At 45.7% G+C, this 25,936-nt stretch overlaps 2 protein-coding genes across 17 annotated transcripts in view; one reads left to right on the forward strand and one right to left on the reverse strand.

Annotated features, from left to right (window-relative positions):
• Positions 1-41: 41 nt before the first annotated feature.
• Positions 42-15,489, forward strand: LOC310755588 (uncharacterized protein). Of its 4 annotated transcripts, none has more exons than XM_083598750.1 (5): positions 42-398; positions 4,348-4,579; positions 8,053-9,063; positions 10,439-10,565; positions 12,182-15,489. In XM_083598750.1, exons 3-5 carry the CDS (start codon positions 8,359-8,361, stop codon positions 13,168-13,170), a joined length of 1,821 nt encoding a protein of 606 aa, XP_083454876.1. In that variant the 5' UTR covers positions 42-398; positions 4,348-4,579; positions 8,053-8,358; the 3' UTR covers positions 13,171-15,489. The 4 variants fall into 4 exon arrangements, with proteins under 4 accessions (XP_083454876.1, XP_083454877.1, XP_083454874.1 ...); XM_083598751.1 differs by having other exon boundaries at positions 4,348-4,523; XM_083598748.1 differs by lacking the exon at positions 42-398 and having other exon boundaries at positions 4,511-5,143.
• The window catches only part of IKZF4 (IKAROS family zinc finger 4), an 84,327-nt gene continuing 61,156 nt past the window's right edge, over positions 2,766-25,936 (reverse strand). For 8 of the 13 annotated variants that reach the window (XM_083598771.1, XM_083598767.1, XM_083598765.1 and 5 more), the window contains one exon: positions 18,066-24,518. In XM_083598771.1, coding sequence (XP_083454897.1) covers positions 23,770-24,518 — 749 coding nt within the window. In that variant the 3' untranslated portion in view covers positions 18,066-23,769. The other 5 variants (XR_014544422.1, XM_083598768.1, XM_083598769.1 and 2 more) reach the window with 5 other exon arrangements.

Here is a 25,936-nt window from a genome sequence, read left to right on the forward strand (position 1 = left end):
TATATTCCCTTTCCCTCCTTTGCGGAATGATTTTTCAAAAAAGGAAGAAGTGGTTTGATAAAAGCCCGGATGTTTCCCAGGATGCATCGGATGAAGTGTAAGGGCGAACGTTGTTTCATCTGCAAAGATGCATGCCGGGAGTTGTAGTTCTTTCCCTTTTCTCGTCTTGCAAGGTAGCGCGTGCAGGAAGACGGAGCAGTCTTCTCTCTTCCGCGAAGCACATGGTCATGATGTCGTCATGCGAAAAACTGGGCCTAGCCAGTTTTTTTGTTTTGTTTTCTGCTTACATTTCAACTACTTTAGTATCTTCATTAGTTTTAAAAGACTCTGGCTTTATTGTACTGAAGACTTGTAGCAACAATATTATTTTTTTCTGAAACCATGGGCTTAGCCAGGGGGTGCAGCTGCCTCCCCTAAATAAAGTCAATAAATAAAATATGTTATAAGAATTTTAAGGTCTTATATACATGTATATAAAATAGATGCTCATAAATGTACCAAGTAAACACATACAAATATGTAAACCACATGTCTGAAACCCACAGAAAAGTCCTGAAACCATTTTCTCTCTCCCAAAATGACCTCAAATATTTCTCTGCAAGGTTGAAGGAAATGGAGAGCCTCCCCATTGTCTCTTTGCTCACAAAGCCTGTCTCTAGAGCACAGTTAAGATATGAATAGGGTGAGCCTGTGACCTGTATTCAATAATTGAGTAGTTATAACAAGAGAGTGGCCAGGATGCCCAGGTAATTCAATCAGGTAACCTGGCAGACAGGATAAAAACAATCACTGATTTCTGTTGTGGTCTGCCCCTTCTTGGATGTACATATGACTGCTTCTGTGATATATGTATGCTGTATGGAGGGGTGGTCTTGAGCTACAGGGTGGGCAGTTCAAAAGTTATATAAGGGCTTGCACACCTTTGTCCTGGGTCGTCGTCCCCCCGTGTGTGGGGGAGCACCCCGTTGCAACATCTTTAATAAAGATCAGGCTTACTAGCTACTTTGCTTCTTAATATTCTGTTATTTTCTCCTACCGATGGAGTACCTACAAAGGACTCTATAAGGGCTCTTTCCATAAGGGAAAGGGAGCAGTTGTTGTTTCCAATACTTCACTGACCAATCACATCACAGATAACTCGGTTCTGCCCTCCCCCAACATAAATCCTGGCTACACCCATAAACTGAGGCCACCTAATTTTGTGTAATCAAAGGTGCTACCTGTTAGCCAAGCACACTGGCTGTGCTTCCAGACTGACTGCAGTCTTCTAGAATTATGCTGAGGAAAATGGTTTGCTCACAGTATGTATTTTGGAGACAGTTCTAAGGCGTGTGCCATGGCAGAGACAGATTTAGGGCAGCATGATTGTTTTCCCCCACACTGGGCACCATGTCAAGAGGGGCACCGCAGGACATTGAAACTATGACGTGCACATGCAGAAAAGGCGAGAGGCAGGGGGAGCATAATTTTGGTCTCACACGGCACTGCTGAAATTTGAAAAACCAAAATCTGGCCATGGGCATAGATTGCTAGGCTAGACCTGTTGGGTGTATGTCTAAAACAAGGATAGCCAATGTGATGCCCTCCAGATGTTGCATTACAACTTCCATCATCCCTGATCATTGCTGGGGGTAAGGGATTGCTGACTACTCCTATAGGCACTCCACTGTAGTGGTACCTCTGGTTGCGAACGGGATCCATTCCAGAGCCCCGTTCGCAACCTGAGCAGAGAGCAACCCGCGTCTGCGCGTGCACGGGTCGCCACTTCTGCACATGTGCGTGATGTCATGTTGTGCGTCTGCAAAACCCAGAAGTAACCCGTTCCGTTACTTCCAGGTCGCCGCAGTACGTATCCTGAAAGAACGTAACCTGAACCTAATGTAACAAGAGGTATGACTGTAGTGCCAAAAATATTTCTGTGCCTGCAAGACCCCCTGGAAATTTGTCTTTTAACAGCAACAACAAAACCTTTTCAAAACTTAAATGATTGAAAATAGTGTGGAACAACTGACCAGAAAGTCCTCTGAAAGGCAGCCTTGAGAACTGTTATTGTTGCACCCCTTTTTACACTTTGGCCATGCCCACTTTGATATGCAGCCCCTGGAGGGTTGATCATGTGTCAGTGCAACCCTTGGCCCCCCAAAATTTGACCACCCCAGGTTAATGGTTGGCAGTCCAGGGCTTGAACACAAGGCTCTTGCAGACAGGCTGTCTTTCAGAAAAAGGTGGGAAGCTGTCCTCCCATGCTCCTAGGAAAACTGTTCAAAAACTTACTAGACCTCAGGAAATCAGTGCATAGGATCTAGGTGTAAAAACTGCAGTGGTGACATGAGTTTACAAGCATGCAGGATAGTCTTGTTGGCTACACCACATGTTGGCTACTGGTAACAACAGTATATGTAAATGGTATTGCAGTGGCAAAATCTTATCTCTGACAAATATAGTTCCAACATTATGTGGTTGCTGAGAGTGAATGCAGACATGACGACTCAGAGATTTAATGGCTGTGTGGTTCTTACACTAGAACAACCTATGTTGCTTTATATATGATTGTAAGTTACCACAATAAGATTTAACATAGACAACATCATGGGATGAGTCTTCCTGACTTTAGATGACACTGCAGATGTGTCAGACACAGTTATAATCATTTAGCAGACGAGAATAGTTACACTGGCTCTGTGTCACATGCACAAGAAGATCATCAGAAGGGTTCAGAGTTATCGCAATAACTGAACCATTCCCTACAAATAGAATAAATAAAATAATTTTAAATAAAATTTATTTGTGGCTCAGTGGCATGTCTCAAATCATTTCTGAAATTAGCTTCAAAAATATTTCCTTTTGCCCCATAAAATATGCACACATATCACATACAATTTTTGTTTCATTTTCACGTGTAACTACCACATCTACCTGTTTTTATTTTGCAAAATATATTGACCCCAAAATGTCAACATTTACAGAATGTCAGAAACAGAATATGCAAGGAAAGTCAGAATCAGAGGTGGCTGGTCCCAAAGATGACATGGTGTAAAACAAGAACAACCAGTTCAGTATCAGGGACAAATTCCGTATACACCATCAGTCTGTACCTATAGTAAAACAACAGGCATTTGAGAATATGGGCTATAAACTTGAGTTTTTAGGTGGTAGCTTTATGCATGAAAGCGTATGATTTTATATTTGTTTTATAGGGCAAGGATGCATTGCTTAGAACATGGGCATACTTGGTGATGGCTAGTTATTTAGTTTCATGTGTAATGATTTATGTTTCTGACCTGTTCCATCTTGGTTTCAGGTGAGCAACTCAAGTAACGGCTAGTTGACTAATGTATATTCATCGCTTGATAACCTGAATGAGTGAAACCCTCACAGACCCAACACCATAAACAGAACTATTACATCGCCTCACATCACCTCTTTCAATAGATTCATTTCATGTCTTTGTTTGGCTCCAAGTCATAAATTATCAATACGTTAACAACTCAGTCCTATATGTATGTCCACTCATAAGCAAGCACCATTGAGTTCAATGGGACCAAGTCCCAGGTACGTGTTTGGTGTGTGTGTGTAAAAATGCTTCACTGGGAGCCAGTCTCACATACCTCAGTGGGACTTTCTTCTAAGATTACATTGTCACTGATGATAAACTAAACCATCTGCATGTGTTTGAGACCTAGTTCTAGAATATCGATAGAACAAGGCCAGCAAAAGTAAAATTACACATTTAATAAACTGTATCTCTGGTTTTTAGTGCTCCATATTTAAGATAATCCAGTTAAGGTCTTACAATTCGTCCTCAAAATATACTGGTTCAAACTTTGGTGAATCTCTCAGGAAAGGAAATCCTACAGTTGCGGAGCAGCCAAACAGATGAGGTGGGAACAGCTTACTGCGCCTGTGATAATAATTTTGCAAATCAACACAGAATTATTAAGATGGCATTTTCAGTTGATCCTAGAGTGAGGGGTAGCATTACTGTATAAGAAAAGAAGAGAGATTAGCTAAGGTACACAAGGGGGGATTCCAAGCAGCTTTGAACGTTTTCAGGTCAAAATTCAGACCCTGAATTCCCCTCTTAAAGTAACAGAAAGCCAATGCTGATGTTTCCCTAAAATGTGTGATTCCCATCCTCTACACACCATAGATTACTTTGCCATCCTTGTCCTCTCTATAAAGTCTGATTACTCCCTAAAACATTATTTCCAGAGCAGCATCACAGCCTGTCGGTAAGCTAGTTAGGACTTATAGTGTGATTAAAAGTTATGGTTTTGAGTCAACAAACAAGTGACAGTACTGAAACCCCGTTTAAGATTGCAAGCCTCCCTTGGTGGCCACTTTCAGACCACTTACAGAATGTCCTGGGGAGGTTGAAAACACCCTCGATTCCAGCTACTGTATCTCCATTTCCACGTGGAGAAATTTAAAGCAGGTCTCGAGAGCCGCACGCTCAGCCACAGATGTCAGAAGATGCGACTGCGTTGAAAATCCGTTGCTCAACAACCTCGGGAGAGCAACTGGTAATCTCAACTGATTCTATTACTTTTGGAATGGTTGTGGAAACAGGCACGGCACGGTGCGTGATTTATTGTTGTTGAAACGCTGTGCAGTGCAGGAAGGGAACACGGCGCCTCTTTCCGTTAAGGTAGCGCCAGAAAGGAGACCATTGGTGCGGTGTTGTTTTTTGGGAGGGCGGAACTGGAACCGAACGACTTTAAACCTTGCAAGCCCCACGATCTCGCTTTCTGCAGTGCCAGGGAACTTCGCCTTTGCCAAGAGAGAAAAGTCAAAACTCAACTGCTCCAAACATCCATAACGCAAACACCCCTCTAAGGCCGAGACGCGTCAAGAGTTAAATTGAGTGGCAGCCCGATCCTCAAACCAGTTAAACAGGAGCCCTTGGATTTAAGCCGGCTTAGTCCTATTGAGTGAGAGCTAAGCCCTGGAGAGGCCCAGGAAGCCGAGAGGCGGCGGGGTGGGGGGGCGAGATGCAATAGCCCAGGCGCCATCCTGCTCCGCCCTGGATTAAAAAACCTCGGGATTTGAATTTTATTAAGGGGTGTGCAAGGGGGGGTGGGATTGTGTCTGCAGGGCTCGAGATCCTCAGGGGTCCGCGCGGAGGAAAGAGCTGTGGGGAGCGGTGAGTTTCAGGGGCATCTGGGCAAAGGGGGAAGAGCCGATGCGGCTGCAAGGGAGGGAGAAAATGGGGGGGGGGGGTGAATCAGGCGGAGCCGAAGAGCAAAATCCGGGTGTGGGGGGGGGAAGAGGGGAAGGCTGGCAAAGGAGGCAGCCGGAGGGGGGCTAATTCCTTTCCACGGATCTCTGCAGATCTGCGTGGAAAGCTTTGCAGGAGCGGGGGGGGGCACGCACACACACACACACTCGTCTCGCCTCTTCTTTGTGGAGTTGGGAAACGACGGCCGTGGTCTGTGCAAGCATGGGGGGGGGGCGCTTCAGTGGGGCCTGCTCCATGGATCTGCTTCTCTCTCTCTCTCCCTTTGTCCAGGGTCGAGGCGTCCGCCCCCAACCGGCTGCACCGAGTCCCAAGTAGCCAGGCTTCATGGAATGCCATGCCTTAAATGCAATGCTGCTGTTGCTGCTACTACTAATAAAAAAGTGGGGAGGGGAGGCGGGAGGGGTGTGGGGGGAGGGGAGCCATGGTGGGATTAACTTAATTCCGTTAAAAAAAGAGAGAGAGACACACAAAAGGAGACAATCCGGAGTTTTGTGTTTTGCTCGCTTGTTCGCCGAGTGGGAGGGAACGGAAGGAACCTTCTTTCTGCTGAATGGTTGCATTCAGGGGAAACTCCCTCCAACGGGAAAGGCAGGATTCCCCCAAAATGGAATCCTGCCACCACAGATCCGACCCCCCCGCCCCGCGCGCTTTGCTTACGAAACACCCCTTTCTTTAGGACTCCCCATTTCCAGCCACTCACTGAAGGAAGAGAGTCCCAGCAGACTTGGCTAGTTTAATTGGGGTGGGCCAGGAAGGGGCAATAGGATCCGTGCACACCCCATTCTCACGCGCTTGTAGGGCAAGCTGCTTGCAGGACTTGAGGTGGAGAGTGGGTTTTGTTTTTGAATTGGGGAGGGGGAGCCCCAGTGGACACCGCTGCCTGGTGGTGGTGGGGAGGGCGAGCTCTGCAGAAACGTATTTAACTCCTGAGCCGATTAAGGAATCTGCATGCTGAGCCTGCTTTTGGTCCCTGAGACAATAACACCTCTGTTTTCCCCCCTTCTGTTCCATTCCTACTCTCTGGGCTCCTCTGCGTCTCACAAGAACTAAAAACAGCCGCCCTGCGACAGAAATAATTCAGGCAGCACCCCTTGATCCATGGATGGGAGAGGGATAAACTGTGTCCCAGCACAACCATCCAGGGATTTGGGTATATCTAATGTGACTCTCCGAGCCTGAGTGAAAACATTAAGAATGATTTCACCACATCTGTGTAGTTGTAATAAACTGGGTAGCAGAGATGTCCATCTGCGCATGATTTTGGCAGACACTTGATGCCATGTGTTGCTCCCAGAGAATAACACGTATTTTTTGTGTATAAAAATAAATCCAACAGATTGCCTCATAACAATTAGTTAGCACAATCAAGCCTCTTAAGAATTGATTTCCCAACATCAATGAACAAAATTCTGAAAGAAAGAAAGAAAATGGTGGGGAGGAGCTCCTGCCCTCCTAAGTCTTATCAAAAGATTTCTGCTACTATATCATTTTTTACCCAAGTTTCCCCTTCAAAGACTCAGGCTGCAGACATACCATCCATTTAAAGCACATTAGCAACAACACCCCAAGCCCTGGGAACTGTAGTTTGTTAAGGATGCTGGGAATTGTCGCCCTGTGAGGGGTAAAGCTCGTATCCTCCAACATTTCTCTGATGAAAATAAGGATGTCCTACCAAACCTTTCAACATTTTTTCCAATGAAAATAGGAACGTCCTAAGGAAAAGTGGGACATTCCGGGATCAAATCAGAAACTGGGACGGCTTCTGTAAATCCGGGACAGTCCCTGAAAAATGGGGACACTTGGAGGGTCTATAAGCTACAGTTCTCAGCGTCCTTTTGTGAGGAGGTGGAATGCTTTAAATGTAGGTTGTGTATGAAGCCTCATGCCCAAGCTAGGTTTCATATGAACCTGGAACACACCAAAACTTCAGCTTTGAGATGTGTTTTAAGTGCCAGAATTCTGCTTAACCTGTGAAAGAATTATTAAATAATACCTGTGGGAATGTAGGAAGCTGCCTATTTGTCCATCTAACTCAGTATTGCTTGCTCTGACTGGCAGCAGCTCTCCAGGGCCTCAGGCAGAAGGAAGTTGTCCTCATGGCCTTGCTCCATCATCCTTTTACTGGGCAACTGAATCTGGGGTCTTCTGCAAGCTGTGTCACTGAGTTGCGACAGAGCAGGGCTTTCAGGCATGGCAAGGGATGATGGAAGTTGCAGTCCAACAACACCTAGACGACCCCTGATTTAGGCCCTCAATTCTACTATGCTCAAAATATCCTCCCCTTCTGCCAGCCAGTCTGTCAAGAGAAACCACTGGTTGTTATTTCTCAGGCTAACTTCATATTGCAGGATTCTTTTAGGGCAGGGACAGAAACAAACAGCCCTAGGTACACTTTCCTAAGCAACCTGGAGGACGGATGTGAGCCACAATTTTTGGAGCACTTTTCCAACTATGTAAAAATGTAACATTTAAAAAGAAAAGTTTTAACAAATTAATAATAATAATAATAATAATAATAATAATAATAATAATAATAAGCCACCCATTTACCGGGTTGTTCCAGCCACTCTGGGCAGCTCCCAACAAAAAAACAGTAAAAGCACAATACAACATCACACAAAAAACCCTTTCCTGAACAGGGCTGCCTTCCGACATCTTTTTAAAAACATAGCTATTTATCTGTTTGACATCTGCTGGGAGGGCATTCCACTATCTAAAAGGGCCCTCTGCCTGGTTCTCTGCAACCTCACTTCTCGCAATGAGGGAACCCCCAGATTAATTTTAATTATTATTTTTCTCTCTTTCTTACTCAGGAACAAGCTCCAAGTATCTGAACAAGAACTCGGGCCTTGTCCGCGACCCTGCTGTTCAAACCCACAAGCACTGTCAGGAGGGTATCATATACCCTCGCAAGGGTATATGGTGCAGAAAACAGGAAAAAATAAATAAGAGTAGGAGAGGATTCCAAGTGTGAGAGTAGTTGAAGGGGTGGGCAGCTGAGAGGGTGGAGATAAATCCGTCTCCAGAAAGGTAAAATGGCTGAATAGTCGCGGGATGTGGCAGCTGTGGGTCTCCGGGTTCAGGAAAGGTTTGACGAGACGACGAGGCCAGTAGGGAAAATGGAGAAACAGGACCCGGCAGGCCCAAGGCCAGCAGAGAGCTTGGACGGAGCAGGAAGAGAGAGCTTTGCCATCCGTCCGGGAGCCATCCGGGAGCTACCTTGCTGGGCAGTGCCACGCCAGGAGGGCAGCATACCTCAGCACTTGCACACCCAGTGGCAGGATTTCCTGAAGACGATGCAGTCCCCTCATGCAAGATGGGGGAACGCGCCGTTGCCAGAGCTGACCTCCTGGGACGACCTGGTTGCTTTCGAGAGGATCTTTGGCGCCTGCCAGTGGCCCAGGGGAGATGCTCTGACGCGGCTGATGCCGGCCTTCAGCGCGGAAGCCCACCAGGCGCTGAGCAGCCTGGCCTCCAGAGACAAGATGGACTACGGGAAGGTGAAGGCCGCCTTCCTGCAAGGGAACTCCACCGGCACGGAGATCCATCGCCAGCGATTCCGGCAGTTCTGCTACCAGGAGGCTGAGGGACCTCGGGAGGTTTGCGGCCGGCTGAGGGAGCTCTGCCACTGCTGGCTGGAGCCGGAGAGCCGTACGAAGGAGCAGATCGTGGAGCTGCTGATCCTGGAGCAGTTCCTGACCATCCTGCCTCAGGAAATCCAAAGTCAGGTCCGGGATCGGAGCCCAGAGACCTGCGCCCAAGCAGTGGCCCTGGCAGAAGGCTTCATTCTGAGGCAGCAGGAAGGCGAGCAGCAGGAAGAACAGGTGAGGGAAGCAGCAAAGGCAGAAACAGTGGGGAAAGTGCAGGCCAGTGGTTCTCAAACTTTTTTTTTTCTGGACACACTTTTAGAATAAAAACTTGCTCGTGCCACCACCAGATTTTTTACAGATTGGAAAACGGAATCTCCTAGCAGCGCTCAATATATAACATGGAACACAACTATTATTATTTTTTGAATTTATATACCACCCTATACCTGGGGGTCTCAGGGCAGTTCACAGAATAAAATCAAGATATAAAACCACAAAATACATACAGTGGTGCCTCGGGTTACAGACGCTTCAGGTTACATACGTTTCAGATTACAGACTCCGGTAACCCAGAAATATTACCTCGGGTTAAGAACTTTGCTTCAGGATGAGAACAGAAATTGTGCTTCAGGTTAAGAACAGTTTCAGCTTAAGAACGGACCTCCGGAACGAATTAAGTTCTTAACCCGAGGTACCACTGTATATAAAAACAACAACCCAATAGCTTCCCCCCCCCCCAAAAAAAAACATTTGAAAAGGGCATAGGATGTCAATCAGATCAACCAAAGGCCTGGTTAAAAAGGAACGTTTTTGCCTGGTGCCTAAAGGTGTATAATGAAGGAGCCAGGCAAACTTCCCTGGGGAGAGAATTCCACAGATGGGGAGCCACTGCAGAGAAGGCCCCGTTCTCGTGTTGCCACCCTCTGGACCTCTCGAGGAGGAGGCACACGAAGACGATGATCTTTGTAAGATGATCATGGGACATCCAGGAAGTACGAAACAATGTAGCCACGTAAGAACGTGGATCATTCCCAAAATATAATTATAAATGAGCCTGTTACATATGTACCTTAAGTAGGTAAACAAACTCAACGAGAGATGTGAGCTTGCAGTATCGCTTGATGCTTTTGAAAAGATATCTTTGCATATTCTGCAAAAAATTTTTTTGATACTATACTATTTAGTACGCTGAAATGTTTAAATGTTTCTTAGATTGTCCTTGAATCTTCCCACCACACTTGCCAGCCTCTCTTCCCACACCCTTTGAGAACCACTGTTTCTTTCTCTCTCTCCCCCCCCCTTTTTCTCTTTCTGCATGAAACCAAATGCTACTGTTGGATTGTCATGTGGTTGGGGTTGTGGCTGCTGTCATGATCAGTCCCTGCACTTCAAAATTCACTGCTGCCCTACTGCATTTAACCCAGTCCTGTCCATCTGGAAGTTTCCTACCCCGTTTTTCATGATCTCACACACAGGTAGCTTTTAACTCTGCTGTCCCAGGTCCATTGAATGGGTATGCTAGGAATCGAGGTTTCCATATATGCAAAGAACACCCTCTACTGCTGGGCTGCCAGCCTCTTTGTGAGCAGGACTTTCAATGCTGTTTCAGGGGCACGAGCCGTTCCGAGAGGTGGCTGTGGATTTTTCTGAAGCGCAGAGAGCTCCGCTGGATGCCAGGCAGAGGCAGCTTGGCAGGGAGGTCAGGAAGCAAGATAACGGCGGCGCCTGCCTAGTGGGTAAGACTCCCTCTGGTACAATTGGTGTTGAGTCTTACAAGCTCTTGCTGCCCACTGAAAATGTGCTTACTTGCCTAGAGTGGAATTCCATTTTCCTCTCTTCCATTTGTTCTGTCTGCACAATCATTTCAGCTCTCCAGACAGAATGATACCCCTTTCCTCCCTCCCTCAATATGCTGTTCTGCAGATTCTCTGGACCTTCCCTAAGCCAATTTGAAGAGGGGGTGCATGGGGGAAGGAGATTAGTTGACACCAACACTTGGCACAGGGGCAAGTGGGGCTGGTTAGATGTATCCCACTCCTAGAGTGGATCTTCACTCATGGTTTGTAATGTTAAGGAATAATAATAATAATAATAATAATAATAATAATAATAATAATTTATTATTTATACCCCACCCATCTAGATGGGTTTCCCCAGCCACCCTGCTGGGTGGCTTCCAGCAAAATACAGTGGTACCTCGGGTTACATACGCTTCAGGTTACATACGCTTCAGGTTACAGACTCCGCTAACCCAGAAATATTACCTCGGGTTAAGAACTTTGCTTCAGGATAAGAACAGAAATCGTGCAGCGGCGGCGCAGCGGCAGCAGGAGGCCTCTTTAGCTAAAGTGGTGCTTCAGGTTAAGAACAGTTTCAGGTTAAAAACAGACCTCCAGTATGAATTAAGTTCTTAACCCGAGGTACCACTGTATTAAAATACAATAATTCATCAAATATTAAAAGCTTCCCTAAACAGGGCTGCCTTCAGATGTCTTCTAAAAGTCTGGTAGTTGTTTATTTCTTTGACATCTGGTGGGAGGGTGTTCCACAGGGTGGGTGCCACTACCAAGAAGGCCCTCTGCCTGGTTCCCTATAACCTCACTTTGCACAGTGTGGGAACCGCCAGAAGGCCCTCAGAGCTAGACCTCACTGTCTGGGCAGAACGATGGGGGTGGAGACGCTCCTTCAGGTATACTGGACGGAGGCCGTTTAGGGCATTAAAGGTCAGCACCAAGACTTTGAATTGTGCCTGGAAACGTACTGGGAGCCAGTGTAGGTCTTTCAGGACCGGTGTTATATGGTCTCGGTGGAAGAGTTAAGGAATGCTTTTCATAACTTAGAAGAACACATTACATTCTACTTTTAACATTCATAATGTGTTATTAAAATGGGTGCTGCAAATCACTGAGGAACCAGCAGTAGGGAACCAGCATTTTTACAGAGAAAACATGGAAAAGAACATTTTAAATTTACCAGTATGCCCTGTGACGTTTTAGAACGATATACAGTCGTACCTCAGGTTACAGACGCTTTAGGTTACAGACTCCGCTAACCCAGAAATAGTACCTCAGGTTAAGAACTTTACCTCAGGATGAGAACAGAAATCACGCAGCAGCAGCGGGAGGCCCCATTAGCTAAAGTGGTACCTCAGGTTAAGAACAGTTTCAGGTTAAGAACGGACCTCCCGGACGAATTAAGTTCTTAACCCGAGGCACCACTGTATCTAATATCGTTCTAATAACGTTGGAAAGGTCGGTGTAGATCCAGCCCTAGTTTTTTTTTTGCCCCATCTTCCTCCCACCTTTGCAATGGCCCACGGCCCAACATTGTCATTTGCCTCCTCACCCTCCAGGCACCACTAACACAGCCAGCAGAACCGAGGAGCAATTTGAACACCAGAGATCGAGGAGAGAGGAAGTAGAGGAAGAGGTGGCGGCGGCGCCCGCAGCCCCAGAGGGAGCCCAAAGGAAAGAGAAATCCCACCTCTGCATCGAATGTGGCAAGAGCTTCACCCGCCCCTCGGACCTGGCCAAGCACCTGAACGTCCACACAGGAGAAAAGCCCTACCTGTGTGTCGAGTGTGGGAAGAGCTTCAGCCAGCTCTCACACCTTACGAGACACCAGAAAATCCACTCGGGAGAGAAGCCCCACATCTGCTCCGAGTGCGGGGACACCTTCAGCCAGCGAGCGTACCTTGTCAGTCACCAGAGGAGCCATTCGGGAGAGCAGCCTTACCGCTGCTCCTACTGCCAGAAATGCTTCAGCCACCAGTCGGCCCTGAAGATCCACGAGCGGAACCACATGGGGCAGAAGCCCTACGCCTGCGCCGACTGCGGGAAACGCTTCGTCTCCTCTTCCTCCCTCACCACCCACCGGAGGATCCACACGGGGGAGAAACCCCACGCCTGCAGCGTGTGCGGGAAGAGGTTCATCCAGCACTCGAACCTCGTCTCCCACCAGCGGACGCACTCGGGGGAGAAGCCCTTCTCCTGCAAAGTGTGTGGCCGGAGGTTCGCCTACCCTTCCGACCTCACCAGGCACCAAAAGATCCACACGGGAGAGAAGCCCTACCCGTGCGACGAGTGCGAGAGGCGCTTCACCAGGCTCTCGGACCTGATCACGCACCAGAGGATCCACACGGGGGAGAAGCCCTACCGCTGCATGGAGTGCGGACGGAGGTTCAGGCAGAGGGGGGTGCTGGTGAAACACCAGAAGTGCCATTCGAAAGAGAACCCGAGAGGAGGCGAGTCATCGGAGTCTCAGCCCGGCGGCGAGTTCAAACTCTGCGAGATCAAGCAAGAGAAAGAAGAATCCGGTTTGATTCCCTCTCCCAGCTCCTGATGCTCGCCATCACTCTCTCACGCCGCTGCACCAGAGGGAGGAAAGATCTCGTAGGCTACCCAGAAGGGTTTTCACTGTGCTTTTATTTCTTTTCTTTTCTTTTTAGTTAAATAGTTCTCCTTCTTTTGGCGCTGGCTAAAACCGGTCCCGAGAGCAGCTATCCATTGCCGTCTGCCGCTTGGCCTGTGAACGGATGTTGGGAACTGGGGTGGGGTGTGTGCGTTTTGTGGATGGAGAGAAAAGACGCAGGGAATTCGCCTCACCCTCTCCCGCTTCACACGGCTGAATGGCCTGCTGTCACGGTGACCTTTGGAAGAAGCGGAGGCGAGGCGGTACGCTCTGTGTACAGCAGTCAAATACACCTCTCCGAAGCAGCTGGCCTGTCCGTGTTTTGGCTGGATGCGAAAGGGACAACAGGGAAATAGGATTTCCTCTCTGCTACCTTGAGGGGGAAGCTGGATGCAGTTGTCTACTTTGTACGTCTCCAAAGGGACAATGGCATCTTCTACGCCAGACATCGTTGCTGGGCTGGGCTGGAAGTGAATGCAGATGCCAGGGGAAAAATGAAGCCAGGGGCTGGGGAAAGGAGTCAGGACCATAGCTGTCAACTTTTCCCTTTTCTTGCGAGGAATCCTATTCAGAATAAGGGAATTTCCCTTAAAAAATGGGAAACGTTGACAGCTATGGTCAGGACACCATAAGACCAATGGTTGTGGGGGGGTGGGAATTGTATGTGTGAGGTGCGCAGTAAAAATAATGGCACGGGCAGGTAAGCTTCCTTGAATTGGAGCAATGGTGGCTCCATCTTTTCCACATCCCTAGGCATTTGTGCAAAACCCAGTGGGCTGTCAAACAAGACAGGACTGCCGACAGTAACCTGCTTTTCATTCCTGCTCTTGCCACACACCCCTCCCCCTGATCACACCCAGACAATATGAGCTGGTCCTGCTCAGTTAATGATATAAGAAGTGACTTAAAAAAACCCAACTCTGGTCATTGGTAATGCCCAATCTGGCTGGCTGCAGCTCCTCAAGCTCTCAGACAGGAGTCATTCTCAAGCTTGCTACCTGAAATCGCAGATGGTAGGGGATGAACCCAGGACTTTATTCCATGCAAGTCATGGGCTCTGCCACCGATTTATGGGATCTGAGCTCTGCTGGCTACAGATTAGACCTTTTTTAAAAATGCCCTGTGGCAAGCAGCCAGTCCCAGATCAATTGCCAAAATCTCTCATTTTAATTGATTTTATTTAAGCCACTTTGGGAGCCTCTGGGGCTGAAGAGCGGTGCACAAATGCTCTAAATAAATACAAATAAAATATACGCATTGCCCTCTGCTACCCAGCTCATTAGCAGATCGGCAAATCTGAAGTAGGCAACAGATTAATATATACCTCCCCATCTCAGTGTTATAGAAGGAGAAGGAATGCATGGGGCTGTACACTGGAGGAGAGGGGCAGGGCTAAACTTGGCTTGTGAACACTGAGATCCTGGAGCAAACAGAGCAATAGGATTTGCTTGGCTTCTGTTCATTCATCCTGAAATTTTAATTATGGAGATTCGGTGATGGGAAAAGTGTGTCCTGAGAAATTGCCTCTGTTGAAGGCCTCAGAGCCCCGCCAGGAGAAAAAGTTAGCAACCTGCTTTATTCAAGTGGCTGGCCTCTTAAAACTATTCTTGTTAGCATCACCATTTGAATGGAGCTATTTGGGTTTCTCCTGAGAGCAGGATAGAGATTAGGTTAGAGTAACTGTTTGTTGTTCCAAAGCTGCAAGGTATTTTTAGAATGAATTCACCCAAAACCTCGGAAAGGAACCGGCAAAAAGACGTATGTTAAAAGAACTTTAGACAGGGACTGTGTGTACTTTATGATTCTGCAGAGGTTTGGGAATAAACATGTGGTGGACCTCACCTTTTAATCTGAAAGGTTTTTGACTTTCGTAGCTGAGAAAATAAGCTTGAAAATTATGCAGATAGGAGGGAGAGCTCTGAGCCAAATGCGTAGTCACCAGGAGACGAATAACTGGTGCCTTAAGAGAACAATCCGAACCGTGTCTACTCAGGAGTAAATCCTACTGAATTCAATTGGACTTACTCCTAGGTAAGTGGGTTTAGGATTGCAGCCTACTCTCCCCATGGTTGAACAAGCAGAACGGTGAAAATGTATGCCGATTTATAGACACCACAGAGTTTATGTTTTCTTGGCATGGGACTTGGGTTTCCCCAGTACAGTTCCCACAGCCCTACTTTTATGGAACTTCTGATATATAGAAATACTTTCAAATGCGGATGAATTTAATAAATAGAATCCTAAAAATTACTCTGACCCATTTTTAAAACATTTGAGTTTGTACTCACATGTGGCAGTTGTAAACCGTGTGTCTCACTCATATTAGGCATCTTGGGAACTTCTGTTCCTTTTTCAGTGTCCTGAGGTAAAGAAACAGATTGTCTTGCTGATGTGGTTTCAAGGCAGCGACATATAAATAGTTTGAAGTGTTTGGATTTAAAAAACGAAACAAAAAACACCACTCCAGCCAAGTATGTTTTTACAGCTTCTTTCTTCATTAATTAGGTAGTAGCGCTCTTCATAGTCAGTGTTAGGGATGTAATAGATTACTTCCAGAGATTTTCTTCCTCAACACTAGCGCATCACATAGGGAACCTGTGGCCTTGACCTAATTGAACGTGAATGGGGCGAAGGAATAAAAGGTGGGAAGCAGAGAAAAAGAGAGATTCTTCCTTTGCTGCATCTATTAAAACGTAAGTTTGCTTAGTTCTGAGAACTTGATTGTTTGCCTTGTCTTGGGCGTTCAAGAACAGGCTCACAAGAGGGTGGGCAGCCATGGAAGTGTCCCCCAACTATAGGATGGAAGGTTCACAGAAGGGATAGCTTGAAAGGCTTTTTGCCCAGTTTTAACAGGATACTTGATTTAAAGAATTTGGTATATTAGGATAAGCTTGGAATTGCACATAACGTCTCTGTTGGAGGGTATTTGGATGTTTTGAGTGTTAGTTCTTTTTCAAATCTGTTTTCCCTTCCAGAAAAACAACACAGCTTTTCTTTCTTCACTTAAGGAAAATGCCATCTAGGCTAGAAAGTCATTGGGAAGCCACAATACACAACTACCATAGGGAGTTGGAAAGAAGGTTCCCTCTGCCAACATTCCTAAGTTGGGGGTGGAAATGGACTTGCACCCTACTTCCTATGAAGTGGTCTAAGATGTGTGAATTCTAAGATGGGCTCTATTTCAATATCCCACACCCCTGTGACCCTTAATGCCTCATGCATTTTTCTGACCACGGTTAGAGTAGTACCATTTTGGCCGTCAGTCACACCCAGCACTTGGGTTTTCAGCCGCTGCCTGAACTGCTACTGTATCAGACACCTGAGTTGGAAACCCAACCAGATGGGTGGGGTATAAATAAAATTAAATAATAATAATAATAATTCTGTACTCAATCCTGAGCAAATACTTACAGGACTCAGCTACATTAGTAAAAACAAATTATGAATGAGTTATAACACTGACACCAGTTGACGCTGTAGAGCTGAAATCAGAACTCTTTGAAATTTACCATCGTGAGCTTTAAAACGTCCCCCCCCCCCCGCCGAGAATTTGTATTTATAGTTGTGTAGATGCAGCCACAGTCGTGTTTGCGGAGAGCATGGCATTGCATCTCAAAGTCACTTTGAATTCGCCTTTCTGAAATCAGGTGACATATATAATAACAGCAACAGCATAAAAAAAGTTAACAAACATGGAGATTAGCAGCTCAGTTTTCAGTGCTGGCTCTCGCTCTGTTTAATGGGACAAGCAGAAGGATCCTATGGAAGAGCCTATAAATATAGGTATTTGCTTATACACTACCCTTGTTTCTGTCCAACCATAGACTGGCAACTTGGACTGGCATATATGCTTTAGGTCCTAAAACAGGGGTTGGCAACCTAAGGCCCATGGGCCACAAGCAGCCCACGGGGGTCGTTTAACAGGCCCATGAGCCGCCCCCAAACCAAGCCGCCCGCTCGGCGAGTCCCCATGCAGCGTGGTGTGGGGACTTGCTTCTGTGGTGCCAGAAATGGTGTCTGCGTAGACACCGAAAATCATGGGCGTGCGCGCTATCCAGCCCATGGAGGGATCTCCACTAGAGTGAACTGGCCCAGGCGAGGTAAACCTTGCCCCTGTCCTAAAACTTATGAAAATATCTCTCTTTGAAGCAGAGTTCCTCCATAAAGGAAACTGCAGTGTTAATAATAATAATAATAATAATAAATTTTATTTATACCCCGCCCTCCCCAGCCAAGGCCGGGCTTAGGGTGGCTAACAACTAATAATAAAAACAAGTTGAATGAATACAACTTAAAAACAAGATTAAAATACAACATTAAAACATTAAAATGCAGCCTCATCACAGGAGGAGAAAGGAAAAAAGAAAGAGGGGATCAAATTGACTCCAAGGCCAGGTGGAACAACTCTGTCTTACAGGCCCTGCGGAAAGAAATCAGATCCTGCAGGGCCCTGGTCTCATGAGACAGAGCGCTCCACCAGGCTGGACCCAGTGTTGAAAAAGCCCTGGTTCTGGTTGAGGCTAATCTAGCTTCCTTAGGGCCCGGGACCACTAGTGTGTTGCTATTTATGGACCTTAAGGTCCTCCGTGGGGCATACCAGGAGAGGCGGTCCCGTAGGTGGTTCTAGGCAGTCTTTGCAGGTAGCAGAAATGCATACATGTATCTTCACGAGCACATCCGCTCGTTTCTGATGAAATGAAAGGGGGGGGGTTGTGCATGTGTGAATGAATCAATCAGCATGGCTTTGTAAGAGGGTGCTGATCAAAGAATGGGGAGCCAGCACAAAACTGGCAATAATCCAGTTAGGAAAACAAGAGACCAGGCTGTTAAATTACTCATGTTTATTTATAACAGACCTTCAGCCAGTACAGTACAAAACTTAACAGTAGTATAATCTCCATTACACAAATATGTACTTACAATATATTACAGATACAAAAAAGCTTTTGCAGTAAGAGGTTTTTCTTTTATTTAAAAGTGAGTTTAACCCCACCAAAAAAAAAAAAAGGGAAAAGAGTGCGACACCAGCAAATCCAATAACAATATACAAATGAAAGCTTGTTAGAAAGAAGAGAAGAATATTGTAGCGGGTTGGGGATATTGCACATCTTTTTGTTCTTCATACATCTGGTTAAAAAATATATAATATTTACACAAGTTAGAGACCTGGAGTTTTACAAAATTTCCAAGATTTGTTTTTTAGGCTCTTCATACAGGTGAAAGCAAAAATAAAACAGAACACTGGTTTTCTTAGAAATTTTAGAGCTTTGTTTCTCTAAAAACAAACCTGTTTCCATTTTCACAAAAGGGGAGAAGCAGGAGGTAAGTTGTGAAGTCTGAAACAGGATTCTTGCTCCCTGATTCATCACAGAAGCAGGTTTAAGAGAGATTCGTACCGTTCCACAGTGCAGTAAATATAGTTCAACAGTGATGAGCTGGAGGTCTTCATTTAGCTCAAGAACTACCCAATATTTCTGATTTTTTTAAAAAAACCAAAAGAAAACCAAAGCGTTCCTGCAAAGAGCGGTTCTATTCCCACTAAAAACAGGAAGAAAAAGTCTGAATGTGGGCTTTGTATGGAGGCACAAAGGGATATCTTTACTTTTTACAAATAGAAATCAACAGTAACAAGTGACCCTTTAGGTGCTTCAATTTACCAGTGTGGCATTAATTGATGCCAAGCACCCAAGAGCCATCTTTGGCTTTCAAGAAGTCGGTACCCAACTATGAAAGCCGATTTTCCTATTAATTTGTTGTTGTTGTTCTTGTCAAAGAATCACACTTGTATCTGGAAAAAACAACAACCTATAAAAATATCTAACAAGAAAAACTGCACTAATGTATTTCCTTCCCAATGTTATATGTCAAGAAGTCAATACATGCCCCCACTTCTTGACAAATGTTTCAAGATGACAAGCATAGCTAGTCGGATTATGTTTTACAGTTTTCACAGCAATATTAGTCTCTGCATTGGAAAAAAAGAAAGAAAGATGCATCTTCCCAGAATTTGGTCTAGAGGAGCTGGAAAGAACTCTAATCTCACATGGAAAAGATGAGAGCATTGAGGATCACTTCTAGAACTGGAAGAATAGATTATTTTAGGGAAACAAACTCCATATTCTTAGCAACTTTCCCTAAGGTGGTGTTTCAGATGCTTTGTACTGTAACTCGCCTTCAGCCCAAACCAAGATGGCTGTGGTTGATGGGGAGCTGTAGCCCCCCAAAACATGTGGAAAGGCCCCCGTTTGTGTAACAGCTGCTTTGGGGTGTGTCTCCCCCAAGCTCTATTTTACAGGTTGAGATTTATTTATTTAAGTGCCTAGCATGAACTATGCAGCTGATCTACTAAGTGGGGGGAAAGCAGATACAAATTTTGCTCTCTGCTTTATTTCCACTTCTGCTTAAAAGACTGGTCACATAAACAAACAAACACCACGCATAAGATTTTGCCTATGTCTGGGGAATAAGTGATCTCTTTCAATAGTTGGAGGACTTTGTAAATACCAACTTTTGTTTCGCCTCGATCGATGGACCAAATAGTGCTTGCCAATTAAATATAGTGTTGCCAAAACACACTGGGAGAAAAGCCTTCAGCCCTGCATGTGTGCCACAACCAGAGGTCCAGACAGCCTCATGTACCTAGAGGAAAGTGCTCTTTGTCAGATCCTACAAGAGAGAATCTTCCTATAAATGGAAATGATTCCTGCAAACACCATTCTAGGCCTAGATCCATACTGGGGTGGAGAGGGAGGAACAAAAACATGCACACATTGAGTTTAGGAGTCTGCTTCTCTCATTACTGCTATACACACAGGTCTGCCTGGATCTGAAGATGTGCAAACATCTCAACTCAGAGATTTAATTCTATAACATTTGTGGTTCACGCGACAAATGTTTTAGATCTTTCTCTGAATGCATTTATGTGAAAAGGCTACAATTAGCTTTCACAGGATGAATCCTATAAGCAAGATGCAAGAATCATCTAAAATACTGGCGTGTTAGGCGGTTCATGGGAAAAAATGTTGAAGACGCATTCTGGAAGAAGTTTTTTTTTTACTTGCTCATATACACAAAATGGGCCAAAACAGTCACTCAATGACAGGTAAATGTCTTTAAAAGTTGGAAATCAGCTTTGAGGTTTTTTATTAAATGTAATAAATGTGCATTAGATTTCCAACATCCTGCTTTCACAAGTCTTTAGATAAGCCTTTCCTGAGAACCCAAATGTGTGTTTTAAAAAATAGCTAAGAAGCAGCTTTAAGATATGCTCTCACAGATTTCCAGGGGCACAAATGGAACACCTTGAGTTCATTCATTCAACACAATTATCTTATCAAACTGCTTGTGTTAATCTGACTCAAACCTTCATGTTTGCAAGATCTGTAGTAGACAAATCCTAACTTTTAAAGCAGTATGAAGTCAAAACATTCAAAAATACAATGTATAATGGCTGGATCATAAGATGTCTTCCAGTCACATGAGAAACCCCGTAACAATTCCCAGTACAGAAGTGTCATCCCCAGAATCACCACTGGGCAGTTTCATTCAAATAATATAATTTAATGAGCATCCAACTCTTGGGAATTATTGAGGGGGGAACTATGCCTTCTGAACTGATTCTTCGGTTTAACAATCACAAAAAGTGCTGAATACTGTACACCAATAGGAGATATGAGTGCTTTAAAAAAATCAAAATCCTTTATCCATGGGGCCTAAGGAATAACAGGGAGGGAGGGGAAAGTACAATCCTCATTGAAAAGACAGGAAGTGGACTCTTAAGTCCCTTTAGCAATTTGGCAAAGTCTCCCAGCAGGTTCCATTCGTATTGCACAATAGTAATCTTAATGACAAGAATTTTAATATTCTATTCCCTCTGCTTGAAGCCACAAAATACACATCAGCCGGAACCAGCTCAAAATGCTTTCTGAACCTGTAAGATACAATTCGTATGCTGAACCCAAGTGACAAGGCAGAAGGGGAAAGTGACTTTGTACCAGAAAAGTTAAGAGCTTTAGAAAGTGTGGCAGAACAGTGGAGTGCAACTATTTGAAGGAAGGTTCTCACCTTCCCATCTTCTAGAGGAATCCCCCGGAATATCTCATTTGTCAAGGCCTTTCCGGTTAAGCAAATCTGTCCTTGCAAGGGGTGGCAACAGCTCGGAAAATTTAGCATTTCACATCTCAAAAAAGCAGTCTAATAACAAAAGGGCAAAACCGAACAAAACGTTGCAACTTGAGGTGTTTCTATAAGTAGAAAAAGAACAGCCTTTGGTTTATCCCACAAGGAAGCAGTTTGCTGAGCTGCTGTTGAGCAAGTTATTTTTTATGCATCATGGGCATTTATCTAAAACCACAAGCCTCCTCCCTTTGCTGTGTCCTAAGACTAGAGATTCAATTTTACCCTTACCTCCCATCTCTTTCTCTCAGGCAAGGTGCTTCTAGCAGGTCAAGGTGCTGAGACGAAGGACAACACCTTGCAGAAAGGCAAACTTCCCCAGTTATGCTGCCTCAACCCCCAAGCCTTTACATTTGGCGATTACACTCTTAAAAGCAAGGATAAACAGAATTTCTGCTTGGGCTGGTAGGAATGACTGCATAAGCCTGACGTGGAGTAACAAATCCTGCCTGCAGTCCACTAACAGAAACGCATCTTCAACCAAACTACAGAATTAGAGGTTTCAGCCCTTCGTGGTGATCAAGGCTTTTAAGACACTAAAGTACACAAAGCAAGGTTTTTTCGGCGGGATCTGCATTGCAGAACACCAATGGCCCTCTTTGGCACCACTGATCACGTACCTGTGAGAAAATGGGAGACTCTGGCTACTGTGTAGATATTGGGCAGACAGGTTACTGGAAGTTACTCTACACGATTTTGTCCATGCCACTGTGTGCTTTTATGTCGCTTTACAAGACAAGGACCTTCCACCTTCACGGCTGCTGCTGTCAAGAGTTTGCTAATGGAGTCCAAAAAAACCCCATATGCTTTCTGAACACGGATCACTAAGGTTTTTGACTGATCTGTGCAAAAACAAGGCAGCCTTTCCTACTGGGAAAGGAGTCAAACCCCAAGCTACTTTGTGATAACCAATTCCTGGGCAACTGACTGGAGAGAGGCAGAAGTCAGGCACCAGAACAACAGCAAGAAGTGACAAGGCTTCAGCACCCGACTCTAATAGTTGCAAGGGAGGTTAATAAAAGCCACAGAGGCTTTTGCTGTCTTGTTTCCTGCCTTCCACTGAAAGTCCCTTGATTATGTCTCCTAGGAATCACATCCAACAGGGTCATGTTTATTTATTCACCCTACGGAAGTTGCATGCTTTTGGAGAGAGAAGTCGGTGACATACACTCACCTAAGGGTTGAGGCTCACACCTTCTAAAACTTCCACTAAAAAAAAAAAAAAAGACTCTTTAAGAGCCGAAGGAAGCTCAGAGGACGTTAGCTCAAGCAACCCTCCTGGAGAGAAGGTCACGGTGAACAACATGGACACCAAGCACATCCTTTTGAAGGAGGGCATCCCAGATTCTTAACAGCTGGGATGCAGAACATGCCCTTTAACCAGGCAGTGCTAAGGTTCCTTCCTTGCATCCTGGGGGGAAAAAAAGGATTTGCTTTCCTAATGCTGATCTTCAATTGAGCTTGCAAAAGCAGCACCCTGGCAAACTTTGTACACAAACGCTTGCCACTTTCCTTCAGACTAGTTGGTGCTGCAGCTCCTTCATTTTCACCAGATGCAGAATTCACCACCTTTTCTGTGCCCCGAAAGAAGAGACACAAAGCTGTCATAAAGCAGAAGCATAGAGGTATAGAGTTCGCGGGACCACAGAGTTCCTAGTAGGATACCTTCCTATGCTGTGTTTCACAGACACCCAAAAAAGAGGGAACACGCGGTTCTTCCTGACATCACCATCTACGTGTAACTCGAATCGTGGCTTTCCTAGCCCCTTTGAAAGGGCGAAGTTCTACAAGAGTATATTAGCACCTGATCTGAGGTTCTTAACGTCTAACATGGTGGCTTGACAAGAGATACCTGAACTGAAATTCACCAAAAGAAGCCCAAATAAACTTTGAATGGAGGAGGAAGGAGGGACAGACATGAAAGACACTAATATCTTGCTGATGTGTACCAGAGGTGTGTGTCGTGTCCCTCAAAATGGAGGAAGCCCCTGGCAAAATGACATAAAGAAAAGGCTCACATGACAACAAAATAGAGAAATGAAATTAATAAATAACAACTATGAGTGGAAGAGAATCAAAAGCACAAGAGAACTTTAAAATCAATAAACAGTATTTAAATAACACAGCGTAGAAAAGGCAAATGTTATGAGCTCCTCCCCATCTCAAGTTTGTTGGATTTATTTTTTTTTAAGTTAGGGTTTTTATTTTATTTTTTTAGAACATTTCTCTTTTTTAGCCAAAGTCAGTGCAACGGAGTACAAAAGAAATGAACGGCTCCATACCCGACGAGGATGGGGCACGAGAGATGGGGAGGGAGGTTTGGGGAGGTGGGGAGAGAGGGGAGAGAGTTTAGGACTAGCCGACTTTATGCTCCCCTCTCACTATGTGGGAGGAGAACTCGTACCGGTCTTGGCTGTGATAGCCGCAGATGTTGCATTCGAAAGGGTCTCTGAAGCCGTGGCAGCCCATGTGGATCGTGAACATGACGTGGTCCAGGAACAAGATTCGGCAGTGCTCGCATTTGAAGGCTTTTATCTGTTCCCCTTCATCATTCACCACACGCAGGGCTTCTTTGGCTGAGCTGGGAGTTGACCGAGTAGTGGTGGGAATGATGCCCTCTTGTACTTTCGGGTCCTCTTTGGCGTAGGCCGGACTCTGCCGGCTGCTGGTGCAGTTCCCAATGACGGACAGCAGCGGCTGCTGTGAGCCCCTCTCCTCGTGGATGCTCTCAGTGTCTGTGGAATCCTGGCAGCCGTTGCTAGGTGACACCATGCTGGGCTCCCGAGATGCCCGGTACACAATCTGCGTCCCGTCGGGAAGGTCCTCGTGGCCTTCCGCAGCTTCCCGGCTTCCTGCTATTTCCAGCCTGCCCGGGAGGGGCTGAATCTGCGTGTAGACGGAACTGATGACGGGGGTGATCTCGGAGATGCAGTTGGTTGGCGGGATTCTGAGAGGGCGCAAGTGTTCTGCTCCCATGAAGGACAGGGATCCGCCAAAGCTCGTGTCCATGGGATGGTGGGCCGCCACCATCTCCACGTCCTTCTCGAAGCCGGAGCTGACGTCAAATGCCATGTCGGAGAGGCCAAACCGCATCTGCTTCTCTCCTAAGGCAAAGGACGAGAGGTATCAAAAGACAAGTTCCCCCTACAGTTAATACGATGAGCCTGTTAGGGATGGAAGTCAAATAAGAGCACAGCACACGGACAAAAAACCTTGCAAAGAAATCTCTGGATGCAGCTATTGCCGCACATGCAGGGCGTTAATCTCTTGCCCCCTTCAATTCTTGTATGTAGCCCCCTCTTGTCCCTTTCGAATGCAAAAGGAGAACCTGAGAGACATGACCAACCTGAGCAACTGGCTCTCATTGGTCAGAAAGAGCCAGAGATCCCTCCTTCAAAAGTACCAGTGGGGAGAGAACCTTTAAAAAGTTGAGCAGCTCCTGCAGTTGGGGGCATCCCTCTACCATCGGGGTCCAGATTGGGTCTTCTATACCACCAGGAAGCTAACCATCCTTGCTGTCTACTCATAAACAGACTAGAAATATTATATCGTAGGGGCTGGGGCTGAGATTAGTCCAGTTTCAAGCCCACAGTGCTCTCTGGCTTATTTTGTATTCTGATCTTACCATCTGCCAATTTCCCCCCACCTTTTATTTCTAATAAGGTTTCACAATTTAACTGGGTGTGCAATTGCCAACCACAGGATTCTAGAACTCCCACATGTCTAGACAATTGGAATATACATTGCCGGAAGTTTAGGATCAGAGTTGTAAGAGACTAGCATGTCCCTCCGAGCTCTGGGAGAGACTCAGGCAACGTGGGCTGCCTTTACATTCTATGGAAGTTATAAGGGAGTGGTCTGGAAAATACAAGGTGTGTTGGTCTCAGGGTTACCGGTCATAAGGAAGTTGAGGGGGGTCTGCCAGGGAAATGAACAACCTTTCTTTGATCTCCAAGGTTGGATAAAGCAGCCGAAAGCAAGGCTTGCTTTCCTCAGTTGTGTGCTGGCTGAATGGAAAAGTGTAGGGTGCGCTGGCTCAGAGCCTGTTTAAAAAGGAATGGGCTTTGGTGCTTTCCTGTTTCCCTCCCATCTGGTCTGCAAGAGGGTGCTGGAAGCAACTACCGGATTAAAAGACTCAGCTGGCAGCACTGCAGGGCTGTTGTGCAACAGCTGGGCAAGGAAGCGGGTGCATGAGGCTTTCCTCTTCTCCGCAGCACATAGCTCTGAGTCTGCAGTTGACTGGAGGCAAGGAATACTTGATGTAAGAAGCAGGGGGAAGGCTCAATTTGAACTTGCTTCTTGAGTTTGTGACTCCATTTTGCACCTATTAGATGTTTATTACTACTACTACTATTAGACTTGTCAGTCACGTGTTACCTGAAGGTCTCTACCTTCCAACACATTCAATAACATGAATACAATTAAATTATACTATGAAAACAGAAGAAAACAACTCCCACAACAGCCAAATTAATCTAGTGTGTCTACCACCTTGTAGTTTAGTTCTGGGCCAGACCTTGAA

This window comes from Podarcis filfolensis, assembly GCF_964270895.1.
Source record: "Podarcis filfolensis genome assembly, chromosome: 2".
Taxonomy (NCBI): domain Eukaryota; kingdom Metazoa; phylum Chordata; class Lepidosauria; order Squamata; family Lacertidae; genus Podarcis; species Podarcis filfolensis.